The sequence below is a fragment of the Acipenser ruthenus genome, chromosome 25, assembly GCF_902713425.1.
Source record: "Acipenser ruthenus chromosome 25, fAciRut3.2 maternal haplotype, whole genome shotgun sequence".
Classification (NCBI taxonomy): Eukaryota; Metazoa; Chordata; class Actinopteri; order Acipenseriformes; family Acipenseridae; genus Acipenser; species Acipenser ruthenus.
In genome coordinates, this window is record NC_081213.1 from 19,038,836 (window position 1) to 19,055,191 (window position 16,356).

At 40.8% G+C, this 16,356-nt stretch overlaps 1 protein-coding gene across 1 annotated transcript in view; it reads left to right on the forward strand.

Moving 5' to 3' along the window:
• LOC117414196 (semaphorin-3D-like) overlaps nucleotides 1-16,356 on the forward strand; it is a 50,426-nt gene that overhangs the window by 24,686 nt on the left and 9,384 nt on the right. Inside the window, exon 4 of the mRNA XM_058999502.1 lies at nucleotides 16,018-16,178. Within this exon, the coding sequence (XP_058855485.1) occupies nucleotides 16,018-16,178 (161 nt within the window). The remainder of the gene's footprint in view (nucleotides 1-16,017; nucleotides 16,179-16,356) is intronic.

Consider the following 16,356-nt stretch of genomic DNA (forward strand, 5'->3'; position numbering starts at 1 on the left):
ATACATTGAGAATTTGACTTCCAAGAATCTTGCAATTCACATGGAACGTTGTGAATACTAGTTCCTCAGTAATGTATCAGGTTTCCAAAATGTTTCATATTGGCATCATAAAACAAACAACTATTTTTTTTCTTAAAACATTTATGATTATACATAACGCAACACTTAGGTAATCAGAGGTAGTTTACTATTCCACTTTCTATAATGTTAGTGTTTTAAAGTTGTTTAAATGATTCAATTGTGCTAAACATGGTTGACAAATCTTTTTGCAGATTTTGTTTTCAATTTATGGATAGTTAATTATCGATAGTACTTGTTCTTCCTTGTACAAAATGTTCATATCGTTAGACTGCCATTTTGCAGAGGATAAAGTAGGGAGGAGTGAAGTGAAGAGACCAGCCATCTAGACAATGGGTAAAATCTTGACTTTACTGGAAATGGGTGTCTTTGCTTTACTTAATACCTCTCCGTGGAAAAGTCGGGGTGGGGGTCACTCAGGATGTGTAAGGCTGGCCTGAGACCTAGGAGTTGTGAATGACCTTGACCCCAATACAAGAATGGGCTGAAGTGAAGTCTTCTTGGAATGAAAGCCACTGTATCTGAAAACTCAAAGGTCAGCATCTAAATAGTGTGATGTTTCTGGCAGATGTTTCAGCATAGCTCGTTGACAATGATACATTGTTGATGTCATCTTAACGTTTTCACGGGAGGTTTAAATAGATACAATCTTAGACTGAAATGCCAAAAGTTAATTTATAGTGACTGCCTTATTATCTTGTAATTTATTTCCTTAACCTGAAAATGAAAATGCCTCAACGCACGATACATTTTACTGACTCTCTTTGTATAAGCTTATCCGAGTATTTTAATGGGGAATAACAATACATGCTGTAAAAATGAAACCATTGGAGGTAAACTGTAGTTATGTTCAGTGCAGGCAAAAACAGTTTGACTGTCATCTCAAGTTGTTGCTGCCATATATATTATGTTAAGTGTTGCCTACTTTTGTACTCTACAAAGAAAGATGAATGAGTTTTAGTGTTTGTTACAGAAACAATGTGTTGAAAAAAGAACAAGTTAATACCAGAGTAATATAAAACCTGTTTGAAAAACAGACGATACCAACAGGCCTGGGCAAGCATTAGTTAGGCATGCCAGTATTTCTCTTGAGTGACACACCTATCAGGGGCTCGCTCGCAATTTAATTCACCACCACCAAGGTGTCGGAATTAGTTTCTCAATTCCAGTAATGCATACAGTAGACAAGACCGGTTATGGAGTATATATTACTTCACCTGTATGATCTGGGAACAGCTCAACCATAGTTAGTATGTTGGACTGGATACAGATATAATGGTTAGAAACCCTTATGCAAAATTAGTTTGGTCTGGGTCTTAGGTTCAAGTTTCATCTGAAGAACTGAGCCTCCAACAGCACACAATCACGCCTCAGACACGCACAGGAGTGTTGTCCGATTTGAGAGTTATTTATCCACAGGCACTGTTAAAAAGAAAAAGATTGTTACCCAACATCGAGAATACATCTCTGGGCCCACAACATCAACCCAGAAAACTAAAGCAAGTCGTTTCCCCACAGAGGTTCACAGGGATTTTGAGTTTGTCAGTGAGCGCTGACCCTCAAACGACCTCCTGAAGAATCTCTTATTTTTAAAGGCAGGCCAAGTGAAATGGGCCGTGAAGCTGTTAACCCAGATAGGGACTGGGACAGACAGCTAGCCATCAACACAAGCTTAATACAACAGGCCTCTCAAGAGGTTGCAGTGCACAGCAAATCACAGCCAGCCGGCCACAGTCAGAAACTGACAAACACTGCTCCATTAATGTAATATTTATCTGCACACCACTAAGAGGGTTCAGTCTGTGTGATGTATTTATTTTATAGATCTGCCTGTGTGTAATTGAATACAGCCAGTGATAAAAAAAAATACAATACAACAACTACAAATAATAGAGCTTTTAGAGACTGGCCTGTTGTGTTTACCACTAATATGTGTGTCAATTGAATTATCTAGCAATCTATATATAAGGTTCCAATAGTGTATCAGTAGTAGCCAATAGAAATATCGGAAAACAAGTATAAACCACACCTCCTGTAAACAAAGTTAAAGTGTATTTACACTACTGTCTATCAGCAGTTATTAGCCTGAAGAGGTAACTGATTTCCCAAAACAATTTATTTTTAAACCAAGGAGTTCTACAGAAGTCTTCCCTGGCCACAATGTATATACAAGCTGTACACAGTGCCTGTAATACACATTTTTCAGCTGTTGTTGTTTTAGTTGATTTATAGGTGTCGGAAACATATTGAAAGACAAGCATTTGGGAAACATTTGCTATATGAAGAGATTTTGCTTGATCTGTGCAAATGGAAAGTAGCATTTTGATGTTGGGGAGGATTATTTTGGCTTTTTGTGGTGGAACAAAAGAAAGTGTCCCAGCAGCAGAGACAGAAAACAAAGGCTGTGGGTCAGAGTCGGACATCAAAAGAGAGAGTTACCACTAATCGCTGAGCTGCTGTGGTTGTAATGCAGTGCCCTCGAAGCAGGGGAAGCTTCAGAAGAGTGGTCAAGACAGGAAGTCCTGAGAGATAGGGAGGCAGAGAAGAGGAAGAGGAGAGCAGGTGCTGGGAGCTTCATGAGCTGTTAAAGTTATGGCCTCAGTAATAAGGATTTATCAAAGTACTACTGTAGGGGCTTTGGTAATTACTAGAAAACACAGAGGAATATATTCAAATTTAGTATAATGATCAGAACTATTTCACACAGTAGCAGCGCCAGTAACCTTTCTGGGAGGCAACAAGCTTTCACTCAGTATCCCAAGTACCTTTAGTGAAAGTGAAGTAATTATCAATAAAAATACCCCACTAATATATACAGTACCACCACCCTCTAAACTGTAGTGGCTGCTTTGTTTCTTCTATATCAAAATTTTGTTTTTGTTACCCTGAGGCAAGCATTTATTTACTGTTCTCGGAACTAAACTCTCTGCTCTTCTAATGTCCAATAACTGTCTTTGTTGCTAATAGGTTAATAGTCAGGGTGCTGCTGCTGTGCAGTCTCCAAGACCATATTCTTCCCTGCCCGCTTGTTTATGAATACTTTATGAAGTGTACCGGTGCACTTGCGTAAAGCACAGTGACGGTTAATTGAGAGCCCTGTTTATTTACCCAGAGTATCTGATGTTTATTCCAGTGGGATGGGACGGTGTCTGATGTTGAGTGAGGCACAGCATTCCATTGCAAACAATTCAAGCCACCCTCAGTGAAATAAAAAATAAATAAATAAATAATGTTTACTCTTTTTTTATATGTGGTGTGTGGATGACAGTTTCTTTTATAAATGTATCATGGTTTACTTCAACTCTTCTACCAATGTATACAGCATTAAACAGGTGTCCAGACATTTCTAATAAACTCCACCCCTAATTGAAATCAAATAAAGCTGTTGCCTATTTCAATGATCTAAACAGTGAAACTCAATTCTAAAGCTTAAACTCCTAAACGCAATACCACAGACCACTGCATTTTCATGAGGAACCATGAATCACCCCCAGTGGGATTTCTATTGAGTTAAAGGACGGTCGTATTCAGATCATCATTAAAATAGACGCAATTTGTGTTGTATTGCTTTTTTGTCCTTTTGGAAATTTCCATCTAGAGCCCTTTTTCCTAACGTAGTGCCTGACAGCAGAATGTGAACAGCTCAATACCGCCTTTGCATATATCACTTAGCACTATCAAGCTATAGCAGGTGACCAGCCACAGCAGAGCCCTGAGGAATGCACTGTCATTAGCTGAGCAGAGCAGATCCCTTCCCTGGGGCTCACTCATTGTACTGGCCTGCCCTTTGCTCTAAGTGTGAGGTCCTGGACTTGTGCACAAGGGCGACCTGCCCTTAAGAGTCAGTGTGTTTCTCGGTGATGTGTTGTTGCCTTTTCCGATCTAATTGGACCAGACAGAGTTCTGTGTTAACAAACGGGATTAAGAACTTGAAAGTCCCTTGTGATGACAACAGCCGTAAAGTGATCATTTAAAAGAGATCAGCATAGCAATTGCCTGCATCGTGTTATTGTCAAGTGGGTGTGGAATGAAAAGTAGAGAAAACTGCCTAATAAAATGTAATGCATTTTTCTTCGTGGCTCTGTAACATTTGCGACTCAAGACCAAGAAAGCACATTGTGCACTATGGGCTTGATTTATTTATTTATTTTTTACATTTTGGTTAGTGGGTTTAGTTAATCTACTCACTTGTATCAGTTTCAAAAGTATACAACAAATCCTCTTTTGTTTCAGTTGAGATTTATTCAAGTTACCAAGCTTTGAAAATGTTTTTTTTTTTTTTTTAGCAGTGTTATTGTCAGTCTGCTAAGGGGCAGATTCATGTTATACCTCTGTTTTACTGCACTATAAAAAATTCAAACATTGGGGGGGCATATCTATCTATCTATCTATCTATCGATACAGAAATAATATTTCTACAAGAGAACATTCGTCTCATCACACTAATATGATATTTTATATATTCCATTTTTGTATAGCATGATAAGAAACATAGTGGATATATAAAGATATATATTAAAACAAACAAAAAAAAAGAATAAAAACCCTGTTGACCCTAATCTACAAAATCACGCAATTCAATTTCAATTTCTAACTCAATGAGTGTTCCTGCTAATTCCTTTATCGCAGCTGCTTTCTTTCGGCCAGTGTAGCCCCTCCACCCTGATTGAATTGTGATAGCTGCCTTTTGGGCTTGCTGGTACCTCCTCTGGGCTAGCCAGGTTTTTACTGTTGTTTGAATGAGGACTGCAGCCTTGGTTTCATAGATGTATTGTGTCAGGGCTTTCTTCCTCTTCCTCTCTCTGTGAAGCCACCTGACCCGGCGCCACCATCTCTGGAGTAACACCACAAGAAATGTGAGATGCACAAGCGACCTTCTCATCAGCTGCCCGCGCCACCAAGCTTGGATGAGAGTTGCCGACTTAGACTGTGTTTAACCTTTTCTCAAAACCAATAGAAATAAGAAAAGAAAAGAAGCGACAGGCAAATGCCATAAACAACAAATGCAAAGTTCACCCATGCACCTATCACCTTACGTTGCTTTGCATCCAGTAAACTGGACAATCAATTAAGTGGTCAAGATGCACAGTATTTTATTTCAGAACTGTTTGTAAAAAAAAAAAAAAAAAAAAAAAAAAAAATGCTTGAATACTTTTCATGCTAATCATCTTATCTGATACTTCATTTTTTGTTTTTACTTTATTCATGTGTGGACAAAATAGCTGAAAAATATTAACTTGTTTAATTTTGCAATAAGCAACATAAGTTTAAACACTCAAGTAAAGTATAATAAACACTACAGTCTGCATTTAAAATGTATTTTGATACATAGAAGGTATGTTAATGTATATAAAATACATCTAGCTGACACCGTGGGATCCTTCAAGAAGCTGCTTGATGAGATTCTGGGATCAATAAGCTACTAACAACCAAACGAGCAAGATGGGCTGAATGGCCTCCTCTCATTTGTAAACGTTCTTATGTTCTTATGTTCTATAGAGAACTACACATATTAATTTACTGGTAGCAATTTTGTAGAGAAATCTTAAAGATTTAGTCGTATTTCATATTTTACTGTAAATACATTACTAATACCTTAGAAGAATAGAAATATAGGAATACAATCTAAATGGGATTTGATGACACCCAAAGTATTTGGAAGTCTTCAATTGTGTTAGTTAACCTGAAAAGCTGACCTGTGGCAGATGTCTTCCTGCAGTTCAAAACCAATGTAGCAGTGGCTTTGAACATCTTAAAATATGACTGCACCTTAGCTGAATGACAGCATTGTGCCATGATACTGTAATCTTGATGATGTCACAATTCCAGCTGGGTGACCTGCCTGGGATGTCCTGGAGAGCTCAAAATGACTGGATCTCACCTTTGCCATTGAGAGCGATACATTGTGACTGGGCAGAAGCCCTGCACATGTAATCAGTGTACTGTTGTTTGGATTGTAAATAAAGTGAATATATTTTTAATTTAAGTTTGGCAGGGATGGTTAAAATCTCATCCCTGCCAAATCCAGGTGCAGAATGTGGCCAGGGTGTCCTCGGCTCACCACGCACCAGCGACCCCTGTAGTCTGGCCGGGTGCCTGCGGGCTTGCCTGTAAGCTGCCCAGCTGCATTGTCCTCCGATGCTGTAGCTCTGAGGTGGCTGCATGGTGAGTCTGTAGTGGAAAAAGAAGCAGTCGGCTGATGGCACACGCTTCGGAGGACAGTGTGTGTTCGCTGCTCCTGAGTCAGCGCAGGGGTGGTAGCAGTGAGCTGAGCCTAAAAACAATTGGACATTTAAAATTGGGAAAAAAACAGGGTCAATTTAATTGCTGACTACTAAATTTATATATATATAAAAAAAATGTATGGATCTGTAAGTGAGGCGATAGTGAGGCTAAACAGGAGTTGTTTAAAAGTGATGGGATGTCTGTTTGACATTAGGCAATAGGTCTGAAATGTGCTGATTATAAGTGGGAGTGTGACCCTGCATAAGAGGAGCAGTTTTAGCCAGTCCCACAGAACTGGCTTGATTGCTTCCCTGGGCTTAATTGGGGGGCCAGGCGGGTTACCCTGACTCTGTGTGCCAGAGGGAAAGAGGGTTTCCAGGAGGGTTTGTGGAAACTTCAAAGGGAATATTTCCATGTTTGTGTGCACTTGGCAAAGGGGTGTGAAGGTTAAGAAAACCACAGACTCAAGGGGTCTCGGATGTCAAGAACGAGAGGCGAAAGGGATTACCTGTTATGAAATGAGCTGAGCGCAAGTCTCATAATTATTGCCTGCAGAGCTAAACTCTGCATTTATTTCCCATGCACTCACAGGTTGTATTTCACAGGTGAAAAACTTGGAATGTTTCCTTTGGAAAACTGTCAGACAAACTGAAAAACAAATTGGATATAAGCCCCTTATTAAACAAATACAGTATTCACATAGCTTTAGGTCAGGAGTAGTTTAAAGTATGTGTTGATAAATATATTTATTCATGGTTGTTATAAAGTAACCCAACAACATCTTAAAACAGTTATTAAACTGTATTAAATTCATCAAAGCAGACAAACAAGCAAGTAACTCCTTCAATCTGCTCTTTCTGGCAATTAATGCATTTTCCACCCTACCTAAATAATGCTTGACATTGACATGCACTTCATTCACAATCACGTTTTCAAACATGATCATACATTATTAAGGTTGTGTGAATGGGACATACAGTGGTTTGTTTTCTGCTAGTTTTATCCATTACGATTGTGTTATTCCTCTCTAAGAAATGTGATTTCCCAGTACACTTGCTTCAAAACCAGGTCTGTTTACTACTCAAGAGGTCTTCACGGGTCCAAATTAATCAACCCGACCAGTCCACGAACCGACAATTATTTACCCGACCCGACCCAATGTAAAATTCTTATTAGACCCTTATCCGACCTGTCCCGAAAAAACAGTGAAATGCTTTTCCTTTACCCAACTTAGTATATGCACTGACTAGATACAGTATTAAAGTATTAACCTGGAAATCTGAACTACAGACAGTGTTTATTCCATCATGAACCTACACAGAGGACTGTAAAATTCAATCTATAATATGTTTGTGTGAAAGATGTAAAGATAAATACATTATCTAAAAATCAAATGAACTGAAGTACGATCTGGTAAATGTGTGATTTTATTACAAACTTAACACAAGAGGAAATGGAATTGAGATGTAAAATTTGTGTTTTGCAAAACGTATCCTTCTTTGTCCATAATAACAACAAATGATTCCCACACCGTAGACTTGCATTTTTCTGTGAGCTTTTGTTCATGGAATTAATTTGTCTTAAGTTTTTCTTTCACATCCTTCATAAACAAATCCATTACTCTGACTTTTAAGAATGATCAAAAAGAAACACCTTCGATGCGGGTCACGTGTCTGCTGCTGCGCTCTCCAAGTCGTCTCATGTGCTACTGGGGGAAGCCAATCCACGCAACAGGAATTATAAACAATGATTTTTAGTACCAAAGAGAGCCTCTTTAATAGTGTATTACAGAGTAAACAGAATAGGACCCGACCCGATCCGAGTGTTGCGTGACAATTTTGCTCCAGAAAACCTGTGAAGATCTCTGTTGTGCACTTATCATTGGCATATTTATTACATTGAAAGATATATATAGTAGACCCTGATATTGATGTGATACAGTCATCTGAAATTTCTTTGTGTCAGATGTCTTGTGTCACGCAGTACAGATTTAGAAGGAATGTCACATTAAGAGGAACTATATTGTTTACACATTATCTGTAACAGTATACAGTGGTCTAGCAGATGTCATGTTAAATTCGGATATAACCTTCAATAGGGGTCAAAAAACATATGTTTATGGAATATGTTTTTGTAACAATTGCCCATCCATAGTTTGTGTAAGTACTTTGAAGACAAATCCTTCATTAACCAAACTATTCCTATGACCTTCCCCACTGAAGCCCTCATGAACTTGTGCTAAGGAATGCCCATACCAAGTTTAATCAAATTTGGATGAGCTAAATATGTATGTGTGACATAGAGGGGATACTACGCTTGCACTACATGTATAATATGTAGCAGTCTTAGAAACTATGACACATTTTGATATTTAAAGTGCATTTCAATCTGTTTCTAAAGGGAACATTAAAACAACTGCAGGTAATCCAACGCTTTTGGTTCGTAGAAGTATCTATCAATTACTCAGAATTATAAAGGTTTGTGGGTGGCCCAAGACAGTACTAAACTTCACCCAGACAATTTGCTCAGGCCATATTTAAAATGCTGTCACTGAATGCTCACCTCTGACCTTATTCACCCTGAGGGTATCAGGGTTGTCTTCCAATTGGACAGTGAGTCTCTCTGAGGGTAGGGGCTAAACCAATCAGAGGAAAGCGACTCGATAACATTAAGTGTTCCATTAACAGAATTAAAGCCTTGACAAACAGTGCAGTGATTGTTACTGGTAAATGTTCTCTTTTGTCTATTTTTAAACATGGATTTAGTTTGATGAAGGAGCCAGTGACCGCATTACAGGCTGAATGTATCTGTTTTGTGGTTATGTGAGAGTTACCATCTGTTTTTGAGAAAATAATGTCAGCAATTGTTGATATAACCCATACACAAGCAATTACAGTACCCATTTTATATATTGTTTTCTAATCCTCTAGTGGGGGTGAAACCCCCCCCAGCATTGGGGTTATACAAGGAACAATTACTGAAAATGCAGAAATGTAACTTGCTGTTTATTTGATGGTAAATATCTGTAAATGCACCTACTAAATACAGCTAGATCCTGCAAATTTACAGAAATGTACATATAAAAAATATATGGTTACACTGCAATTGTATCTACAGTATGTCATCCAAAGAAAGCCCATGGATACAGTAGTACCATGATTCTATAGCTTGTTAAACATGAATCGAACCAAGTGGTGCCATCCCTCTTGCTTGTTCCACTATTTCATAACATCATATAAAATAATTCGATTGTATCAGTCAACAAATCTTCATTGATGTTTCACCCCTCCTCTGATTTGCTTTGAAATGGGCTTACTCTGCACCTTCGCATGAGGGACAAGTAATGTTTACCAGCCTATATACAGTTGAATGAAATGACACCCTCACAATGCAGTGACTTCATTGGTACTGTGGTCTGTTATCAGATGGCCCTTATACAAGTTTACCATGGTATTTTTGCACTTTTACCAAGGTTTTTCCATGGTAATACCATGTATTAACCATAATTTACCCCGGTGTACCATGTTTATTCATATGCTTTACCATGCCTCACTGTTCTTTACATTGCTTTCCTATGCTTTACCATGCTTTCACTTTGCTTTATTACGCTTTGCTGTGCTTTTACTATGGTAAACTTTTATAAGGGGGTTCACTGGAGTAGTTGCTTGTCTCACCCTTTCCTCTGGCACTTGCAATTGTGTCCTTGTTTCATTTTTTAGTCCTACAGGGTGAATAGATTGTCCTGTCTTGTTTTATGGGAATTCCTTATAATACTGCCATTATCCAGGTTATGATAGAGATTCAATTAAAGAATTGAAGTTCATCATGTTTGCTGCATAAGCCACTGCACATTTTTGCATCCAAATTGTGTTAGATATACCAATTGAACAACTCCTCTTTGCAGCAAAGAATAGCTTGCTTTCTTTCTGTCCTGTCTTTCTCTTTGTCTGTCTGTCCTTCGTTCTTTCTCGTCTTATATGGGTTCCATTCAACATTATTAAATCCTCTCTGACAGATAATGTACTTTCCAGATTCATTCAAGCATGGACGAGTGCCAGTGCTTTTGTTTTATTCTCCCCATGGGGTCTTCATGATCTGCACTATTAAGATCCATCAGCTGTACTTAACTACCGTTCTAGACAAAACACTAGACATGTACAGTATCACTGTTTAATACTTTAAATCACTAAATGTAGTCTATCATTTCCAAAAGTGGCCAAGGCAGCTTAATGCACTGAAGCATCTTTCAAATACAAATGGTGGTTTTGTTGGAGTCATTAGCCCTTGTGCCCTTTGCGCTATTCAAAGGGATTTTCTTGTCGTCACCTGAAGCGCTTACACTCAGAAAGAGACATTTTAATATGTGCAGCTTTAACCTGCGGACCTGATATTTAATCTTTATATATATGTTTACATATGTTATTGAAATGACCAGGTGCCTTGTTCAATCTGAAATTCATGACTGGGTGCAGGGATAGAGTGTTGTGGGGTGGTTCAGACAACATTTGGACAATTTCTCATTTTAAAATTGTGTTCTTTAGAATTGATTGTAAGTACAACACACATTTTTTGTGTTTGCTTTACTCATTGTAAGGACAGTTGTAGTACATCATTGTGTAGTACTATTTAAGCCTACTCCCTTTTTTTTCATTTTACACACACATGAAGTAAACAGTCCTATGTTTGGGTATTTTGTGTTAATCATGTTAATTATTAATACTGTAACATTGTATGTCAGTGCCATATTTGTACAACTACAGTATATATCATGGCTCCATATAAATACACTTGAAAACAGGGGCTTTTCGCTTATTGGCAACCTTTGGTTTATGACAACTTTTTGCTGGGAACTGAGAGGTTGTTTTTAAGCTGCATCTTTAACATTCCATGTTATCCACTTAACCAATTTTTTAGAACTTGCAGAGGCATGGCTAGCACTTGGACTTGGTATTACTGTTACTGTTCTGGCTGATAAATATGGGTGTGCTGGAACCCCTATGGAAGGATGAAGTGCTTGGTATTTGAAAATGCAGTTAAAAGGGTATTTTGTATCCAGGAACGCCGGAATGTAAACCTCTGTCATCACGCTTTCATTGAGAGGGCTGTGGAGAAGATAATTCATCATCATTATTGCGGGTTGCCCACTTCTCTCATCTATTTATCTTCATTTGCAAATCTTAGCAAAGCTAAGAGCAGCGATGACAGCCTCACAGTTTTGAGAAGCTTATGGTTTAGAGCTTTTCACATTGCTTGCAAAGAAATAGTATTTCCAGGATCAATCTTTATTAAAACTGTTGAGTTTGCCTATTTAGAACTGATGATGCAGCTCTTATTAAATAAAAATGAAATATGTTGGTACTCTTTTCAACTGTGTGACAGCTGACAATTAAAAAGAAAAACAATACTGATTTAGTACAGAGCCTTTTGTTGTTATGCTCTGATCCATTGTTAAGCAGACTGTCCGAGACTGTTTCAGTTTGAGGTGACTTTTGTCTTCTGAGACATTACTTTCAAATTCACTGGATGAAATAATACACTTTATGACTTAATAGCAATGTAAATATGCTTGGATATCCCCCACAATGACTTTGTTCTAAAAATGTAAAACACAATGGATTTTAAGACTACGGCACCAATGTTCCTAGTTACCGCAGTACAGGCACAAAAAACAATCCACTGAATGGAAGTCCAAAAACCTCTTGAGAATGAAAATGACATGGACTTCGTTCAACTGCCAGAAGACATCTCCTGAGACTCGTAGAGGAACAATATGCTAAATGAAACTGACATGGGGTTAATTCCCCTGATTTTTTTTCTGCCTTGTTTAACTGAAGTGCCCCAGGGGAGTTTCTCCAAGGTTTAACACAGCTGGGCTTGGACACACTTATTCCTAAAGTGGCCAGTCTGCTGCTTTTGAAATATTTGCATCAAACTGAGCACATTCATTTTGCAGCCTTCACTCGTCCCATTTGGTTGCCTTTTTTTGATTTGATAGTTTGCTTGAAACAGTCAAAGTTCCCTCTTTGGTCAAGTCAATTGGCCATTTAAAATGCCTTTTTTATTTTTTTTTAAATGGGGCATGAATGATTTGTATTAGATTTATGTTACAATGTATTATGTAGCTCTTTGATAAATATCTCCCTTCAATGACCCGTGTTGGTGATATTTCTTTATTTTGGTTGTGCATCGCCAGCAATAGTGTGTAACACAGAGTCAGAGAAAATGATGTTTAAAGCCTTGTAATCTGTATAGAGTAGTGAACAATAGTACAAGTATTATTACTAATAATAATACAGTCAAACTCACTTAATGTCACCCTCTGCTTATTATCATCACATTGAAATGTCCCAGCCACAATATAATGGGAGTTGATGTGTTCAAGCTCCTGATAATATCACAAACTCCAGTGAGTATCAATTACATGTATCAGTCATGCAGCTGATTTTCACCCCCACTTAATATCACTTTAGATTAGGGTTACATCTAAGTAAGTTGCTGTACACTTGTGGCAAAGTGCCCGCCCCTGTGTGCATTTGTGTGTTATGTGTTGTATGTTGCGTGCGTGTGTTAATGTTGGTGTATAGTCATTGGTACACGGGATATAAACGGGTCTGTGTTTCACGTGTGATTTAAAATTGTATATTTGTATTTAGGCACGGGATTGCACATCACGCACGTGCATTTAAAATGTAATATGTGAGCACGGGGTTGCACAGAATTAATTCACGTGCTGGGATTCAAGTGAATAATTAATTAGTAATTGAATCCCAGCACAACAGTATATATAGAGACACGTAGCATTCACTCAGAGTTGGGTGTTCGAGAGTGGAGAACGGGTGAGAGAGAAGGAGAAATAAAAGTTTAAAATAACAATTGCTACAGCGTGCTGGAAGTGCCAGCACGGTACTTGTTTAACGTTCGTCCACTTGTTTTGTATGTTAGTGCGTTTTGTTTACCTGTTTATTTTGGCTCCAGTGCCGTGTCCTGTGTTTTTGTCTGTTCCAACCTTTTATTTTCTGTTCTGTTATTAAATGCTGAGCGCGGTCACGCGCTCAGCTTAACCAAAATCCCAAATCTCTGTCTGTGTATTTCCTGCATCTGGTCTGACACCACCCACTCCGGCCGTCTTTGTGACACGTGGTGTCATCGTGGGATAGCCGCGCCTCCAAGCGTCAGACCAGGAGTGGTTTTGTTTAAAAAAAATATATATATATATAATGGCAGAGGACGCCATCAAACTACGGGGCTGGTTCCTGGAGAATGCTGGGCTGGAGGCCCAGTCTCTGCCCATAGTCGTCCGGGCCCTGTGGATGATGGACAGTGAGAGATGGGAGGCATATCAGGAGGAACACACCCCAAACACCTTGGAGGAAGGTGTGGAGTTTGTCCTCAGCTACCTGGAGGCAACCATAAACGGAACAGCAGCCCAGGTAGCAGGACCACCAGCAGAGGAGTACCTGCTGTCCCCATCTCCACCAGCAGAGGGTGAATGCCTGCTGGTTTTGCCTCCACAGCCCAAGCGGGAGACAGATAAAGAGGTGAAGGACGGGGAGGAGGAGTGCCGCCTAAGGGCCAGGCATCCACGGCGATGTAACAAGCCATCGCCGGGGTGCCTCCTCTGCGACCAGGATCACCTGTTCGCCCACTGTCCCTTCCGCAGTTATGGGGAGGAGCCTGAGCGTCCACAGCCCAAGCGGAAGGAGCCCGAACATCCTGCGCCTGAGTGGGAGGAGCCCGAACGTCCTACGCCTGAGTGGGAGGAGCCCGAACGTCCTACGCCTGAGTGGGGGGAGCCCGAACGTCCACAGCCCAAGAGGGGGGAGTCGGTGCGTCCACAGCCCAAAAGGGAGGAGTCGGTGCGTCCACAGCCCAAAAGGGAGGAGTCGGTGCGTCCACAGCCCAAAAGGGAGGAGTCGGGGCTTCCACAGCTCTGGGACCCAAGCCACCAGCAGAGGGAAAATGCCTGCTGGTTTAGCCCCAAGAGCCGGAAGGGGAGGAGTTACAGGCCCAACCCCCTGAAAATTTTTTGGGGGGAGAGGGGCAGGAGGCTGGTGTCCCCCAGCAGCCTCTATTCATGCTGCTGAAGGCAGCACGGCGTGCACCAGCCCAGCCGCCACAGCGGAGGGAGCCAGCGCCGCCAGGAGCAGAGGAGCTGCCTCTGCCTCCGCCACCTCCACCAGCAGGAACAGAGCAGCAGGTGCTGCCTCTGTCTCCACCACCTCCACCGGAAGGAGCAGAGGAGCAGGAGCTGCCTCTGCCTCCGCCACCTCCACCGCTTCCTCCACTAGGAGCAGAGGAGCAGGAGCTGCCTCTGCCTCCACCACCACCAGGAGCAGAGGAGCTTGAGCTGCCTCTGCTTCCGCCACCGCCCGGAGCAGAGGAGCAGGAGCTGCCTCTGCTGCCCGTACCTCCACAGGGAGTACGGTGGCCGGAGCCCCAGAAAGGGGAGCTGCCGGCCACGAAGAAGGGGGACGAGGTCTGGAGACCACTTTCCCCAGCAGCAGTTTCGCTGCAGGAGTTCTTGTGGCCGGAGCCCCACAGGAGGGAGCTGCCGGCTACGAAGAAGGGGGAGGTCGGGGGACCACCTGCCCCCGCAGCTATTTCGCTGCAGGACGGGACCAGCATGCTGTCAGCCGTGCCACTACCGGCAGGGGAGCTGACAGCATTTCCAGCCATGGGCCCACTGAAGCCTCCCTTCCCAGCCCGAGACTTTGGCCTGGACTGCTGGGTATTTAAGGGGGGAGGTGGCCGTGTATATGTGGCAAAGTGCCCGCCCCTGTGTGCATTTGTGTGTTATGTGTTGTATGTTGCGTGCGTGTGTTAATGTTGGTGTATAGTCATTGGTACACGGGATATGAACGGGTCTGTGTTTCACGTGTGATTTGAAATTGTATATTTGTATTTAGGCACGGGATTGCACATCACGCACGTGCATTTAAAATGTAATATGTGAGCACGGGGTTGCACAGAATTAATTCACGTGCTGGGATTCAAGTGAATAATTAATTAGTAATTGAATCCCAGCACAACAGTATATATAGAGACACGTAACATTCACTCAGGGTTGGGTGTTCGAGAGTGGAGAACGGGTGAGAGAGAAGGAGAAATAAAAGTTTAAAATAACAATTGCTACAGCGTGCTGGAAGTGCCAGCACGGTACTTGTTTAACGTTCGTCCACTTGTTTTGTATGTTAGTGCGTTTTGTTTACCTGTTTATTTTGGCTCCAGTGCCGTGTCCTGTGTTTTTGTCTGTTCCAACCTTTTATTTTCTGTTCTGTTATTAAATGCTGAGCGCGGTCACGCGCTCAGCTTAACCAAAATCCCAAATCTCTGTCTGTGTATTTCCTGCATCTGGTCTGACACCACCCACTCCGGCCGTCTTTGTGACAACACTATTGAAATGTTCTGACTTATAATAAAAAGTAGCATATTGTAGCATACAGTATAGAGCTCTGTAATGTGTATGTTTACAGTTTTTATATTGCAGTATGTTATAAGCCTACATGTAGAGTAGTGTACAGTAGCTTCTCATGTTATTAATTAACACATTGTAATAAATGCAATACCTGCCTGGTACTATATTTAGAGTTACACAGCAAAACAGCTTTCTATTTTAGTATGAAGAGATTTGGCCAGGTTATTAGTTAACTCTTGTATTAACAAGAATAATAATTAATCTTTAATTTAAAGTTACTCCTGCTTTTCATTTCTCAGATCTGCAGACATCCAACAGTTCCACTGTCATCATAGGTTCCATAAACAGCTCCAGCTACCAGGCTCTCCTCTTGGATGAGGACCGGGGGTGGCTTTTGGCTGGAGCTAAAAACCACATCTTCCTATTCCGCTCAGACAACCTGAATGAAAGTCCAGACAAGGTCAGTGCTGGGGTAACAGAGAGGAGACCAGATACAGAATCTGTAACAGCTGGAAGGGAGAACATACAATACTGTAACATGAACTTAAATAAAATATAATAAAACTAACTTTTTTAAAATAAGGTCTATTCAAGGCTTCTAGGTTTGGGGTAGTCTGGCTGGTCAGTCAGGATTTTCC